At 39.3% G+C, this 15573-nt stretch overlaps 1 protein-coding gene across 8 annotated transcripts in view; it reads left to right on the top strand.

Moving 5' to 3' along the window:
- The window catches only part of LTBP1 (latent transforming growth factor beta binding protein 1), a 187681-nt gene that overhangs the window by 132959 nt on the left and 39149 nt on the right, over positions 1-15573 (top strand). For all 8 annotated transcript variants that reach the window (XM_063151832.1, XM_063151828.1, XM_063151829.1 and 5 more), the window contains 4 exons: positions 2813-2935; positions 4965-5087; positions 9821-9943; positions 12460-12585. In XM_063151832.1, coding sequence (XP_063007902.1) covers positions 2813-2935; positions 4965-5087; positions 9821-9943; positions 12460-12585 — 495 coding nt within the window. The remainder of the gene's footprint in view (positions 1-2812; positions 2936-4964; positions 5088-9820; positions 9944-12459; positions 12586-15573) is intronic.

Below are 15573 nucleotides of genomic sequence, written 5' to 3'. Positions count from 1 at the left end.
TTAATGGGTTTCTTTTCGCACTAATTACTCCACATTGATCTTTGTTTCATTCCTGCCCACCTGCCTGCATTCCTGGTGCCCTTGCAAAGAATGTGGCATATGTACTCTGTTAAGAGTGCACTTACTTAACTCCTTTTTTTTTTCTTTTGCAAAAATGTTGGCCTAATTTTGCCTTCTTTCCCAATATTAAGCTTTATTTCTGTACCTATTTATGGAAATAGCTTGGTTGAAAATTCCCTGACAAAACTTTCAGTTGTTTCATTCTTGCTAACCAGGTTAGTAGGAGGGGAATGAGAGAAGTCAGTTCTTTGCTCAGAACTAAGTCATGCAAGGAATATGTCTTGATTTAAAGTGATAATTTTTTCCTTGTATTACTTCATGTAGCTTTCCTTTTTTCCTTTGTCTTATGAAATGTTCTAAGCCTAGACATTCTTACTCACTTCATTAGTGATGTGATCACTCTGTTTTTTGTTTATCCTAGGCTTACATCATGTTGGAAATGAGCCATACATATTTTAGAAAATGTAATGCAGACATTTTTTCTTAAATCTGTAGTTCTGCAGTATGGCACCACTTAAATACACCAAAAAGGAAAATATTTCCCATTGTCTGTGAAGGATATTTAAATCTATTGTTCCATAAATTCATTTGTTTCTCCTGTTAGTTTAGATCAGTTGCAGCTCTTCTGTTTTTCCACAGTGCTGTTTTCAGTAATTTTTTTACTTCACTTCATTCCTCTGCCTGCACTTTATCCTACAGATAGGTCTTTGATGCCATTTATATTGTAATCTTGCAGGATTTAAAGGCAGGAACATAGCCACTTCTGTTTTATTAAGCCAAGTCCATCAGTTCACTTCAAACTCAGGTAGACTACATTTATCTGGAGTTTAGGTGGGAATGTTCGGTATGTATTGGAAGAAATGGAAAAGGACACTTGCACAGCCTGACTCCTCATTGTCTTGAAATTGTCACTGTCCCAGGTCCCTCACTGTATTTGTGTTGTACAGGGACTATATGAAATAATTAATTGATTTTTAAGTTCACTTTCAACCACTGATTAATTTTTTATTCCGTTTTTCTCTCTGCACATTTTCACATTCAAATAAAGTCAGATATCATGACGTATCTAGAGCACACTTCTGTGTATTGATGAACAAATTTAAAAAGTAGATTGGCAAAACTTTCTAAATCACTTCATCCTTGCGATTATCACTGTGGTGGATTTTGAAGCTGCATGGTTTAACTGTCAATATTCAAATTGTACAGTTTTAAGGATCCCATTAGAAGATACCAAAACTAATACAGAGGTAAGCAGAGCTAATCCAAATACCTCTAGCCCTACTGTAGGGAGCACCAACAGAATCAGTTATAACTCTGGATTTCATCTCAGAAAATTTAAGTTCTGTTCCTGGCTTTTCTGTTGGCATCGTGTGGAAAACTCTTGATCTTTGAATCCCATCCAAAAATCAGAAATAGTATTCCAGATTTCTTTGTCAAGCAGCTTGGAGATGCAAGTGAATCTGTAAGAAGCAGTTTTGTTGTTTGGTTGGAAATTTGTGTGCTTGAATTGGGTTCTCTGTGTTTGAACAGATTCTTCAGTCAGAGCATTGATCATGTACATGGAGAGCAAAGATTGTGTTTTGTAGAGCAAACACAATTAGCAACGCTAGTGAGTGGGAGATAAGCCTTGGAGAAAGCAGTGAGGAGTAGCACCACTGAATGCCATAGCACAGCACCTGTGGATCTGTGCTGTCGTATCTCCAAGGATGTCTGTCACTCCTTCTTCTTGGCCAGGCTGCAACAGGCCATTATTTACAGAGCTAGAGGCTCAAGTGAGGAACTGAGAGTTGTAGGTCACTGGGAATGTGGATGATAGTGGTGATTTTGTTTGTGGGGGAAAGATGGGCTTTGTCAAAGGCAGGTGGTACAGGAGCTTGCAAAGAGCCATGCCTCTAAATACATGTGAGGAAAATAGTTACTGCACATATTCACAACAGCTAATAAGGGTTCTGATGATGGTTTAAAGATGTCGAATCTTCCAGCTCTCCCTGTGCTACAGCTGTCTAAATGGCTCCAGTGCCTCAAATAATTAGCTGATGGGTTTTGTGTGCTTTGTGGTGGCAGAAGACAGGATAATTGGGAGTAATATGATTTCTGGCACATAAAAACAAACAAAGGGTAGTTCTTTTCCTGCATCAGTGAAGCTAAAAAAATACAGCATTTTTCCGTAAAACAAGGACACGCGCTGACTACTGCAAACCCAAAAGAAAGAAATAAAATTTGAATTATTTTTTTTTCCTGTGAAAACCACTTCTAATTGTTATTTTAGAATACAGAATTAATTCTGGCTGGATTTATAGTAAAATATGTTTCTTGTTTTATCTTTGTTTGCTTTTTGCTTTGTTGATTTATACAAATTGCCTTCAGAAGGAATTCTTGAAAATTACTGTTAAGTAGCAACACAGCAATTTTCATGTTGGCTAAAGAAAGTGGCCCATCTAATTAATACCTTTCAGAGAAGGATGAAAGTAGATGTGCATGGGATAGTGTATAGGAAATAAAAGCTGCTTTCAAGTCTTTCTAAAGAAAGGATGGTTTGTGACTAGGAAAGATTTTGCATAATCCAGTTAAGTTCCTTGATGAGTGTGTAGGTAGCCTTACAAAGGGACCTGCATGAAGTGCTAAAATCGCATTGAAATAAATTCCTCAGGAATAATAGTCATCTTTATGATGTAATTTGAATATATTCCCAAGCTCAACTGAAAGGTGGTTGTACCCCAGTTAATTTCTTGCACTTTTTTTTTATTCACAGATATAAATGAATGTCAGTATGGCAGTCACTGTACAAATGGACGTTGTGAGAATACAGAGGGATCCTTCAGGTGTTTTTGTGCCCAGGGTTTCAAACTCTCTGCATCAAAGGATCAGTGTGAAGGTAAGAAAGAATATTACTAAAATTCATGAGGTTGCATTTACCTTTCAGATAATATTTTTAATTTTTTTAAATCTTGCTTTTAAATGTATAACACTGATGCTAAAAACACAGAAATGTAAGAATGTGTATTTCCATTTTATGGTTTCTATGATCACATTGTAGATCTTGACATATGTTATAAAGCCAGTCAAGAACATGTAGTAATATTTATATTGCTAAACTGAAATATTTGCAAAATCCATGGCATATCTGGCATTTCAGAGCTTTAAGGACAGCGGCTTTTGCTTTTCTTTCTTTTTTTTCGCTACCATGTGGGTGAGTGAAATCAAAAAACCTAGGCTGCTGCCCTTTGGAGCCCAGCAGTGTCAGTTACCACTGAGCAGTTAACCCTGCCTGCACTGGTGTCTCTGTGTTTCCAGCAGTACACTGAGAGAGAGAGAGAGAGAGCTTGGTGGTGTGTTTCTAGGAACAGTTCCCGTGCCCCTAAAGTGTCAGTTTCCACATTTCTTCCACATCTAAAATTCCCGTCAAGACTTCTCCAGTGGAACAAAATTAGGTCTGAAGTTAGGGTGAAGTAGTGTGAGGGTGAACCTAGAGCATGTACAGGAGGTATAAATATTCCTCTCCTTTACTAGAGAGTACTTGAAACTTTTCCCTAATGGTGAAAATCTGAGACAGTGTCTCCAGGCTGTGGAAGTGCACAGTCACCTACATGTTTCTTGTCAGATGTTGGATTTCCTTTGCCTTTCCCTCAGCCTTCCCTAAATGTCTCTGTACAGCACCAAATACTTTCAGACTTCTGAGTGCTAAAAATAATACAGTAAAACTAAATGATCGTTCATATAAATTTGTCAGGAAGTTTGAAACAAAACATCAGTGTAAGTTAAGTGTCTTGAGTGAGTTAAATGTGCTGTTCAGGACACACAGCAGACTGATCTTGGGGAAAATATGTAGACAAAATTTGACTGCTTCCTCTGAGACTTTCATGGAAAAGAGCCCTTGCCAAGCTGAGCTGGCATGTGCAGACTGTTCTTCTTAAAGTGCACCCTTCTAAGTAAGGACCCGTACACATGCCCAGCTGCTTCATGGAGCCTCACAGATTTCAGTGATCCTTAAATTCTAAACTTCTGTGGTTGCAAGGAACCGTTACTTAAGAGGTCAGACTGTTCAGCCATAACACAGACCTGAAAAACCTCATTGAGTAGCACTCTCCCGTTTGAATTGAAGTGTATTTCCAGAAAGACTTTCAGCTGTGCCAAAATGCTAGAAGTGACCAAGAACTCACCATGTCAATTTAAACACTGGTTCTTATGGTTCTTAATGAATATTTTACAAATAACAGAGGGAAAATAGGCTTCCTAGCTCAAACAAGGCATGTGCTATGTTCTGAATTCAAAGTGCCACTTGCCTCCAATACTTTGAGTTTTCCATAGGAAAATATAAATTTGATGTTCAAATCCATCTGTTAGCTCAAGCTGACCCCAGTTTATGAGAGCTGAAGCACAGAGGGATTAGCAGTGTTGTGGAAGCAAAGAGACATTTCTCCAGTTATTAATCATACTGCTACAAGGCAAGAATTTCAAGGAGCCTTAACTTAATAGGGGATTAGCCTGTCAGTGTGCGTCTGAAAACCACACCCTGTTAAAAGGTGGTGATCCTGCTGGAAAGTATTTTGTGGGTTTTGCTGATTCACTGGAGCGGCTGACTTGTTACCTCTGCCAGATATAACAGAAACAAAAGCAGCTCTCAGGCAGCATGTGTGTGTATTTGTGAGTCTGTGTGTACCCCATTGTGCATGAGGGATAAATTACAGGAGAGAATGTTGAACACCGTCGTCTCAAGGAAAAAACACAGTCTGCAGTTTCATACAATTTTATGCATTACATTGTCTGTATTTAATAAACACAAACAAGTTAAGCAGTACTGGATACTGATACCGTGCTTTGCTGTTTTGTTCAGACTTGGTCTTTGTACCATTTGATGAGTAGCTGGTATTTTCAGATGTGTAAGAGTTTCACTGTCTCTGCAGATATTAACGAATGCCAGCAGCGATCAGTCTGTACAAATGGACGCTGCAGGAACACAGAAGGATCTTTCAGATGTATCTGTAGCCAAGGCTACTCCTTGTCATCTACTGGAGATCAGTGTGAAGGTAAGCTTAGGGACTCAGCTGCTGACTTAATTTTATTGAATAAGATCTTGAGTATTTCAGGTATAGGAGTGAACTCTTTTAAGAATGGAGAAGAAGTATATGTTGCCTCTCTTTCTTTCTCTACACTGCCAACCATTCGTTCCCACCAACACAGCCACATATTTAATGGATTCTTAGAAATAGTACCTGTCATCTTTCCACATACAAAAAGTTAGGACATGTGCTTCCAACAGTAAGATTGGAAGACCAATTGATATTATTACTGAGAACAAGTCAGCCTTTCCAAACCTTGTTTAAGTTCTGACACAGAGGCTCTGTATTACAAAAGCTTCTGCCAGTATATGCTAGTCTCATGGGGGTCTGCTAGTTAAAACTTCTTCTCCAGCTGGTTTTGGGAACCTGCAGCCAGCCACCACAGTCACACATGTGCACTGGCAAGAGTGCACATGAAAGAAAAGCATTTAGTAGATGACAAGTTCCAGCAGGATCTACTGGAGCTCACAGCTTGCACTGTCTCAAACTGCAATCTAGGTACTGAGCTTGCAAAAACAAAATAAAGAAGTGAAAGATGTACAATATATGTAGCAAGAAATGCTGTGTTGTAGAAAAAAAAATTCTCTTATCTCTTAAGTAAAACAATTTAATTGTCCCATAATTGGCAAACTGATATTTTTTTCTATTGAAGCATTTCAAAGCTACTCCCTCTTCTCTGTTGTTGGCTACCATCTGATATGGTACATCTGCTGCACTACTCATGGTCACCTTGAGAATGCAAGATTACTTACCAGCAAGCTCCAGGAAAGATTCTGTCTCAATTGCTTTCTTATCTCGCACTAGCAGCGAAAAGTAGCTAAGAGGCATTTAAGGTCTCACTGTACGTGAGGCATTAGCTCATAAAAGCTTTTTGGTCTCTGGTGTGCTTTCTGTAACTGCTGATGCTTTGCAAGGTACAGCTTCTTACAGCTGTTCTACCAAACAGTGTTCTGCTGCTAGGTTATCCTCCACACAGCACTTGGAAGGCAGTCCTCACCTTCTCCCTCACAGCAACAGGTCAGGAATCCTCCTCTTCAAGTGATGCAGGCAGAAGAGCAGTTCCCCCTGGGCTAAACAAATGCTGTTTGCTCAAGACAAACTTGTAACAGACTTTATCATAACTGATTACACTGGATTGGAATGGACACATGGAATGTGGACACATCCACATTCCATGAGTGACAGCAACTCTTGCATTTCTCATCAACAAGGAGTAAGGATATCTTATAAAATCTCCCCAGCACACTGATACTCTTTGGTCCTGAGCTATTTGGAGAATATGTTCATGGAAGAACTTAACACACTTAACATCATTCATGCTGAGTCCCAGCATCTCTTGCATCAGCTTCAAGAATTGTGGGCTGATGATGCAATGGACTAGAAATTGTCATCAAATAATTTTGCTCTCATCTGCCTTCAAGATCTTCATGAATTGCAGCAGATGCAGAGATACCCTGTCAAGAATCAAAGAAAAATGTGGTGTAATGGATCACAGGTCCTTCTGCCTCCCAAAGACAGAAGAGATAATATGGTATCATTTGTGACAACTGCTAATCTAACTTGCTCTAAGTAGACTTCAGATGACATTTCAAACTTCTCTTCAGACTGCTTTGGTGCTTTTCAAACAGCCCAAGAACTCATGGTAGCTGTTGCAGCTCTCCATCACCTGGCTTGTCACAATAGGTCCATACTTTAACTCTTACTCCTGCTTAAAGGCAGTTTTCAAGACAAAATAGTTTCAGACATTTTCAAGGCAAAAGAAGAGGGGTTGTATCAAACAAGAAAAAAGAGTAAAACCATTCCCTTACTCAAAGATATTTGTCTCATTTAAAAATCTGGAACCAAATTTACAGCTTCTCCACCCAGTGACAGAATGGTTAATTTCTGTAGCCATGGTTTGTTTGCTGAAGACTTCTGTAAATATTGCAAGTCCTGCAAAAATACTTAATCTCTTGAAGTGGAAGAAGTTCTTCTGTGCTTTCATTATATCCCTTCAAAATTTTCTGAAGTACAGGATATTACAGACTGCTTTTTGCACCTTGGAAACTAAAGAGACAGTCACCTCAAGAAGACATGCAGTGTTTTTCCACATAATGGCCTCTGATTTTTGGATTAGCTTATTTACCTCAATGTTTTATAACACTTCACAGAGAAAGCAGAAAAGAGATTACAAAAACTGTGAGCATAGCACAGCACAATTGTCTGGAAAAAACAAAGTGGTTCAAATTTTGTCCAGTTTCTCAAGAACCAGGTGTGGACATTTGTCACATCTGGATACCCAAAGAATGTGTGATGCTGTAAAACAAATGTGATTAGCAAACCACTTGCAAGAAATGTGTTTGTTTAATTAAGTTTTCTTCTGGTGCAGGCGTTTTCTTAAAGATGTTGCATGCAAGAAGCATTTTGCTGCTTTGATCATTATAACTTGTGCAAACTTCTAGGGGTATTGTAGAATTCAGGAGAATTATGCTGTGCTCATTTTCAGCTGTGCTTTTTGCAACTCCCTGGCTGAAGTTTTTGTCTGGAAGCCCTTGTGCAGTGTTTTACTTGTGTAAGAATAGAAGTTATTTGAAAATAACTGGTACACATCAATGTATACAACTATACATGCAGTATTATCTTCAAGATACACACCCACATGTGTGTTTATCTTCTGCCTTAGTCTGTCATTCAGCGCCTTGTTCTTGAGGTGACGTGACATTGAGACTTTCTGCTCATTGTTGCCCTGAATAAGAGGGAGCACAAAGTGTGAGGGCACCTGTGAGGCCTTGTCTCAGCCAAAAAGGAGGGGAATATGCTCCAACAGGACTTACATACAGACTGTACATCTCAAAAAACCTGTGTTACTGCAAGAAAGTCTGAAGCTTAAGTCTCTGCTGTTCTCCTAGAGCTTTCAGAGATTTTGCTAGCCAAAATGTTCAAGACATGCATGTGTAAAGGTGGTAAAAAGCAGTGAATGCCTTAAGATTTTTCTGGGGATGCCACTGATTTTTCTGGGGATTCTCATGCAGCACTCATAGGGTATATGAAGAGTTGCATCAGAGAGAGGGAGGTTTGCATCCTATATGGAAAATAATGCAGTTTTACTGAATTTGGCAGAAGGCACCTTCTTGTTGTTAGACTTGGCATTAACTTAGCACAAGGGAGTAATTATTTTTTCTCATGCTCTAGTCAAAATGAATTGCTTTTTAAATAAGCCACAATTTGTTTTGCACTTGAAAATGGTTATAAAACATGTGGTTATCTTAAAGGTCATAACTTTGTCAACATTAAGTGCAATTTTATCTTCAATAACATTCATTTGTGTAAGAGAGCTATCCCTATTTCTTACTTTTATTAAATAGATTAAATCCCAAGGAGAATGATATAGTGTGGGCTTCCAAAGATAAATGTAGAAATGAGGTCATGTCCTCTTTTCAATTACAATTGCTATTCATTCCTGCAGCACAGGAAAAAATTACAATTCTAATCAGCTAAAATCCATACTTAAGAAATCAGAATAATCAAAGGTACTGGGAAAAGTCTTTGAATACTGTTTTTCAAAGGAAGCTAACTACATTATCAAAGCAATAGACTGGGTAGATGATTAGGTAGAGCTCTGTGGAGGCTGAGGGAAGTTGCTTATGAGACAGTATTTTTAATTTGTCACTCACTTTCTGTTTGCTTGTAGAACTTAGAGGCACAGGCACCAAATACCTTGTGATCTTTAGCTGCAGTGAAACCAAAGCTGTATAATGTCACTGGAATGTCGGCACTTGCTGACTTAATCCTGTACCCAGAGTAGCTGTACTCTGGTTCCTCCACTGGGCTGCCTTTAAGCCCTTTGAAAGACTAAGGGAAGAAAATAGGTGGAGACAGTGCCAGTGTCCTGTTCTTGAAATACTTGATTATCTTGTGTCTAGTTTATATCCTGAAACTTTCCCTGCTGTGTGTCAGCTGTTTATCCCATGGATATTGAGGCACTAGAGCAGAGTGTACAGGCCTGAGGCTTGATCCTGAACATGGTGTGCAGGAGCTGGGAAACAAGATCCTGTGTGCCTGGACTCTGGAGCTGGATTTATGGCTGGGGTGCCGCACTGTGCAAAAGCAGCCATGTAGCTGCATGACCCAGCTGCTAAAAGCCTGTGAAATGGCTGTGTTGCATCTCGGGAGCTGCATGGAAAGCTCCCCATTAGCACAGCAGTGCCCACAGTGTGGTCCTGTCCCACGTGGCTGTGGAGTGAGCAGGCTCCCCAGGCACATCCTGCCTGCTGTGACACACCAGCTCTGCTTGGGCTTGCCCACTCCCAGGGGGATGCCTGAGTCAGTCACTTCCAGCTCTTGGATTTCTATGTGGGGGTTTAAACATGTCCAAAGAAGACTATTTTAAATTTGCATTAGTAGGTAGTTTTTGTGTCTGTCTTCTCAATGTGCAGCTGCTTGGATTTCTTTTTAACTGCATTACTGTTATGATGTGCTTTTGTGAGAGATGGAGATGAGTCATATTTGCTAGGAATTAATCACATACAAACTCAAATTTCAAAGCCCTCTTGAAATATGAGAAGTTTGATGACACAATGAAAGGAAAATAACAAAGAATCCTAAAGCGTAGTAAACTTGATTTCCATGTATGCACACAGTTGCTTCAAGTTATGTTGAAACTTCTAAAAGTTTCATCAGTTTTGACATCATCTAATAATTCAGTTGCCTTTTTATTTCAGATGTTGATGAATGCCTTCAAGACAGCAATGTTTGCCTAAGAGGAAGCTGCATAAATACTGAAGGGTCCTACAAATGCACTTGTCCAGATGGTTTCCAGCAGATAGCAAATAGGGGATGTCAAGGTATGAAGTAGGGGTAAAAAATCCCTGGATTATTATTATAAATGTTCAGATTTGTAAGTGTAACTTGTGATAGTCACAGACCTTGCTAAGGAAGAGAAACTAATTTATCATTTGTAGTGCTTTTTACTCTTCTTATTTTCTACTCTTTCATTCTCTTCTCTCTGTAAATATATGCGGAGAAATTATTTCAAGAGGCTGAAGTCTCAGCCTTCATAACTTGAAAGAGAATCTATGTTACGACTAACAGAGATGCATGCTGCTTTTTTCCCAAATCCTGGAAACGTTTATTTTGACAGAGCATTCTATGTGTTGTGAATCAGAGCCGTAACAAGAAGAGCTGCACTGTTAGCATTAAAGTCGCTTTAGATATTGCCTCTATAAAACACTTGCAGTACTTTGTGGAGGATGGGTGGGGATGAAGAAAATGTGTTACCTGAGACTGAGTCAGCATTGCCAAACCCAGGAAAACACTTCCCAGGTTTTAGTTCTGAACAATCCCATCTTCATGTTGGCACAACACCCAGGCATGCCTCATCACTTTTGCCCACCGTTTTTGTGAGACAGAAGCCATGGTATTAGAGCTGGAAAGTGACAACACGTACATGTTCTAAATGGCTGAAGGACCAGAACACGGGACTTTGCTTTGGCTGCTCACTTGTGCAGAGTTTAGACTTGAGCTGAGAAACTGGATTCCAGCTCATCCACATTGAAGGTCTTCTGCAACAAACACTAAATTCCCTGTGAAAGTTCTGAGTGTTCTATGTGACTGCTTTCTTATTCAGAAAATGCTGCATTCAGCGTACAGAAGTGCTGTATTAGACCTTGCTTTAGCAGATAAAAGAGAATTGACCACAAGCTGAAATCATTGGCAGCTTTGATATCCCTCTACTCTCTTCACTTTGCCATCTAAAGTAGTAGATACATGCCTCATATTTTAAATGGATAAATATAACAAAACTGAAAGCACTTGTGAGCCAGCTAAGGGACAGACAGTGCAAACAGAGAGCTATTGAATTAAACTGGCAAATTTATCAGAGTGCAGTGTCTGCAATTTGAATCTGGACTAGACTAGAAGTTGGGGATATGCGTTTTGGTAAGGAGAAAATTGAAAAGACTCCAAAACTTGAGAAAGTGCAGTTTGCTCTTTCAGAGGTATTATACTTAATTTCCCTAACACTGGTAATTTTGTTTTCCTGCCTTTTAATACACCATTCTACCTTGTGTAATCAGCTGGCTTGGTTTCCAGTATTTTTCTGGCAGTTTTAAGACAGCTAAATCTTGAGTACAGGATGAGAAGGTACAATACTGTCCTTGTCATTGCTGATCTCCCACCATTTCCAACTTTCAGAGGGCTTCAGGAAGTAGTTGATGGTTTGCTTTTGCTATGATTTCAGAGAAAGCTTTGTTCATGTAGGTGTTGTGTTCAGCACAGTGCACTTACTTTTCCTTAGGCACCTCATGCAGATACAACTTCCCCGAGCTGCCTGCCTCTTTTCTTTCCTCTTATGGCCATGATTTCAGGACACTGGTTAGAAGGTTTACACTAAGGCTAGAATCAGTTTGTAGCTAGAGAAAATTCTATAATGATATCATGGTCTTGAGACAGTGATATTGAAATCATAATTTCTGTAGTATATCAAAGTTGCTGGCTACTTTGATACATTCTGGATGGCTGTAAGCAGAAAAAGGTACAGTTAAGAATGAGAAATTCTAGTGTTTGGGTAAGGGATGAATAAGCCCCATGAGTCAGTTTTGTTTGTAAATTTGTGCTCGGTTTCAGCATGGTACTGAAAGCTTCTTAATGGGCTTTTGTAAAGCAAAAAATACAAAAGTACAACTACAACTTGAATGATCATTTATATAAAAGTGGCAGTACCTTAATGAAATAATGAAGTCCTTAAGTTCTGAGGGCAGATTTGGTTGCTCACATGAGACATCAATCAAAAGGAAATACTTGTTTTTCAGACTCACAAGTTTGAAAAATGCTTCCTAAGTTAAAAATAGAATGAAACAAAAGAGACTGATAAGCTCTTATATAGCAATCTTTTGGGATCATTCCCACTCCCCATCAGCAAAAAAGAGCATTTGGATTTAAATTATGTAAAATCAGCCTTCTGGGAAAGATGCAGCTCCAAACCTGCTAGTAACATGTGGAGTCGGACACCAAAGTTGACTGGTGTGCAGCCATGAAAGAGCAGTGAGATGGGGCTGAGAATACCTGTAACACAGAAGAAATGTGTGCTAGGGTGGTGCCTATGCTCATTTCCCACCAGTCACTCTCTGCTTATCCTCATCACAGAGTGGTGTAGCAAGAGTATGATGCAGCAGAACAGATTGACATCCATACAGAGTTTGAGAAGGGTCCCAGGAGATTTGGTTACTCTGGAAGATGAGCCATTCACACAGCTATTTACATAGCCAGTGGAGATAGAAGCTGCTTTTAAGACTAATTGAATTTAGGCTTAATATTAAGGCTGTGATGATTTGCAAAGCTCTAAATGTCTCTGTGTTTTCAGATATCAATGAATGTGAGAGATCTGACCTCTGTTCACCACATGGAGAGTGTCTAAACACGGATGGTTCCTACCAGTGCATATGTGAGCGGGGCTTTTCTGTGTCTGCAGATGGCAGAACATGTGAAGGTGAGACCAGTTACAATAATTCATTCCCATTGATTTGCTGTTGTTAGGAGGGTGAGAAAAGTAGTCAGTCAGTCACTACTAACTCTGAAATCTGCCACTTAAATTTCTGTGGGTAAGATACGCATGAATATTCAGGATTATCTAATTTGAAGCTTAAGTGCATTGTCAGCAAGCCTGAGCTACCTGAATGTTCTCATTGCTGTATGGAAGACAGCAGAACCTTGCTTGTCCAAACTTTTATTTAAAATATCCTGATTAAGTTACAGAGTAGTAACTCCAGTGAGAAGTTGTAGTGAAATCCAATAGTTCTATTATAGAACTTCAGGCATTTTGAAATGGTAGAAATGGAGCAAGTAGCAGTAATTAGATCTTTATAGAAACATCAACCAGGAGCCTGGAATTAAGGGTAACTATGTTTTTTATGTTGCTATGTCATGAGAATATATCCTGTTGCTAATGGTGTACACACATTTGCAAGTGATGCTGCTCTCCTGCACTGAATTTAAAACAGGATACTTGTGTCCAGTGATACCAAGAAGGTATGTGGCTTTGTGAAGTCAGTGATGCTGATAGAAAATAAACTCTCCCCTAACTAGATTAAGAATGGCTATTCTTATGGTTGAGAGGAGTGTTCAAGGCAGTAAGGCTTGTTGGAAAAGTTCAGAAGGTGAAAAATTAATATGGTAGTATTTCAGCTGGAAGCATGCTGAGGGGAACCACTGAGCAGATAGCTCAGTCTTAGAACCAATGGGTAGGGATCTCAAGCACCCAAGAAGTAAGCAGCATTCTCTCTCCCAAATTATAGGCCAGTAAATCCATATGTGATTGGTTTTCAGAGGCCAATTCTTCCCATAGTTCACTTAGTGAACTGTGGTGAAAACGTTTGTCCTTTGGTGGATGAAGTACACTGAAACTTGTGTCTGATTGTTGCAGCTCCCTGCTTATACCAGAGGAAAATGAGCCTTACAGCTTTATTACTGAAGCTGGCATATAACCTGCCATGTATTTAGTAATGTGATCTCTCCTGAAATGAAATACTGTGCTGGCAGGAACACTGTTACGCTTGATGTCAGGGAATAAGTGCTGTAAATTTAGATATAGCATAACATCAAACGCACCATTTGTGCTTCAGTTATTATTGGTAATTATAAAAAATTCTCCAGTGTTCTTTAGTGCTTTTTTATCTCTAAACATTTACCTCATTTTGTAATCATGGTGTTAGTTGAAAGAAATATTCTCTTACTGCCAAGACAAAAGCCTGGTCAAGTAGGCTAGAGAGAGCAAATCTGAGTAACTCCACTGATTCATGGAGGAGGCAGTATTTTATGATTTGAAGTAATAGGGATAATTCTAAAGCATGTTCGTGGACTCTTTCATCAGCATGTGTACACTTCACCCAATATTTGGGAAGGGTATGGCCACATATCTTCAATTGCTCTGCAAGAAAAGTAGTAGCAGGTGTTTTGCCTCACTCTTGAGCATAGCTATAAAAGAAGGGGGAAAAGTGGCTACAGAAGAATACCGCCTTCTCTTTGTAGAAGCCAAACACTTTATTTCAAAATGAAGCTAGAAGAACACTTATTAACCTTGTGAAATCAAATTCATAGAAATTTAAAAAAGCACAACTGAAAAGGAACACAATTTAAAAAAGAAATCTGAAGTCATTAGCATCTACTGTTAGGAGCTGTAGCAGAAACAATGAGCTCCTCTGTATCTCTGACATTTAATAAAATAGCAGTTTCTAGGGAAAGGCTGCTATCGTATATGATGAAGTAATACAAAGTTAATCTCCATTAGAACAAAAAAGCCAAACTTCTACTAAATAGAGAAAGATGAAATCACAAGATCTTATTTCCAGGATTGTGACTAGTTTTGGAACGTTTTAATGAAGAGTAAAACGAGTCCAAAACCAGTTGAGCATGCTTCACAAGTAATTGGTGTTGTGTATGGAATACAGATCAGACTTTATATTCAGCACTTGGAAAAGTATTTTAATAACTTGGCTAAGCAAAGGTACTTCTAGTCTCTGAAGCAGCAGCACTCCTTTTCCACCACAATTAGTTTCTCCATTCTGTCGTTTTAATAAAAACAACTCCATAGTTTTGAAAAAACTCATTTTAAGGGAGCACTGATGGCATCAGTGTCAATATTTGTAGTGGTGTCAGCTTCATGCTAAAAAGCAGAACAAAACAAAAGGAATGTGTGACATACTGAGAAAACGTGTGGCTTCCAGCCGCAGGAGCTACTGTTCTTTACACTAAGTGCCTCTGTGAATTTAATTCAAGTTAAGTGAGTGAGAATAACTGTTTATACCATCAGAGGAAGAATCTGAGAAAATTCTCCTGGATTCACACACCTCTCTGTACCTGGGGAGCAGATTTTCCTTATCTCCAGACATTTTTTTTATGAGTTTGACTTGGGTTTTTTTGATGTTTGAAACAACAACAGCACAAAACATTTAAGATCCTCATGTGGTTTAGTTCTGGTATGGAGTTTTTGTGGCCATTGGCCAAAGTAAACCGAACAGCTGTGGAGACTGTGTCTTCTTCCAAGGTGTAGACAAACTTTTGTTGCAGCAGTGACATTCCACTGCAGCCTGGCCCCGGGCTCAGAAATTTGACTGCACTGGGCTCTCTGAACTGGAGGCTCTCTGAGTGCTCCTTAGTTCCTTGTTGAGCTCTCTGGGGTTCATGTAAAGATGATGTTTTACCCAGCTGGCTACTAGTCAAATATGTTGGCAAAACCTCAAGTTAGAGGTTCTCTGATGTTTAAGGTTCTCTGCTTCAAGCATCTCTTCTGTCTCCATGTCCCATCCCATATGTCTCTCATTGGCTTCTCACTGCTGCAGCAGGCAGTCCAAAAAAACTTACTCATCCCACTAGAGCTCTCCCACCTCTACTTCTTCCTTTTTATGTGTGCATGTTATAGGTAGCCCTGGAAATTTCAGAATCAGAGCTCTGCTGCTCTAATCACTTTGCAGGCCTGTCT

Source organism: Melospiza melodia, chromosome 3 (assembly GCF_035770615.1).
Source record: "Melospiza melodia melodia isolate bMelMel2 chromosome 3, bMelMel2.pri, whole genome shotgun sequence".
NCBI lineage: Eukaryota > Metazoa > Chordata > Aves > Passeriformes > Passerellidae > Melospiza > Melospiza melodia.
The sequence above is the reverse complement of the archived record's forward strand: the minus strand, read 5'-3'. Positions and strand labels throughout refer to the sequence as shown.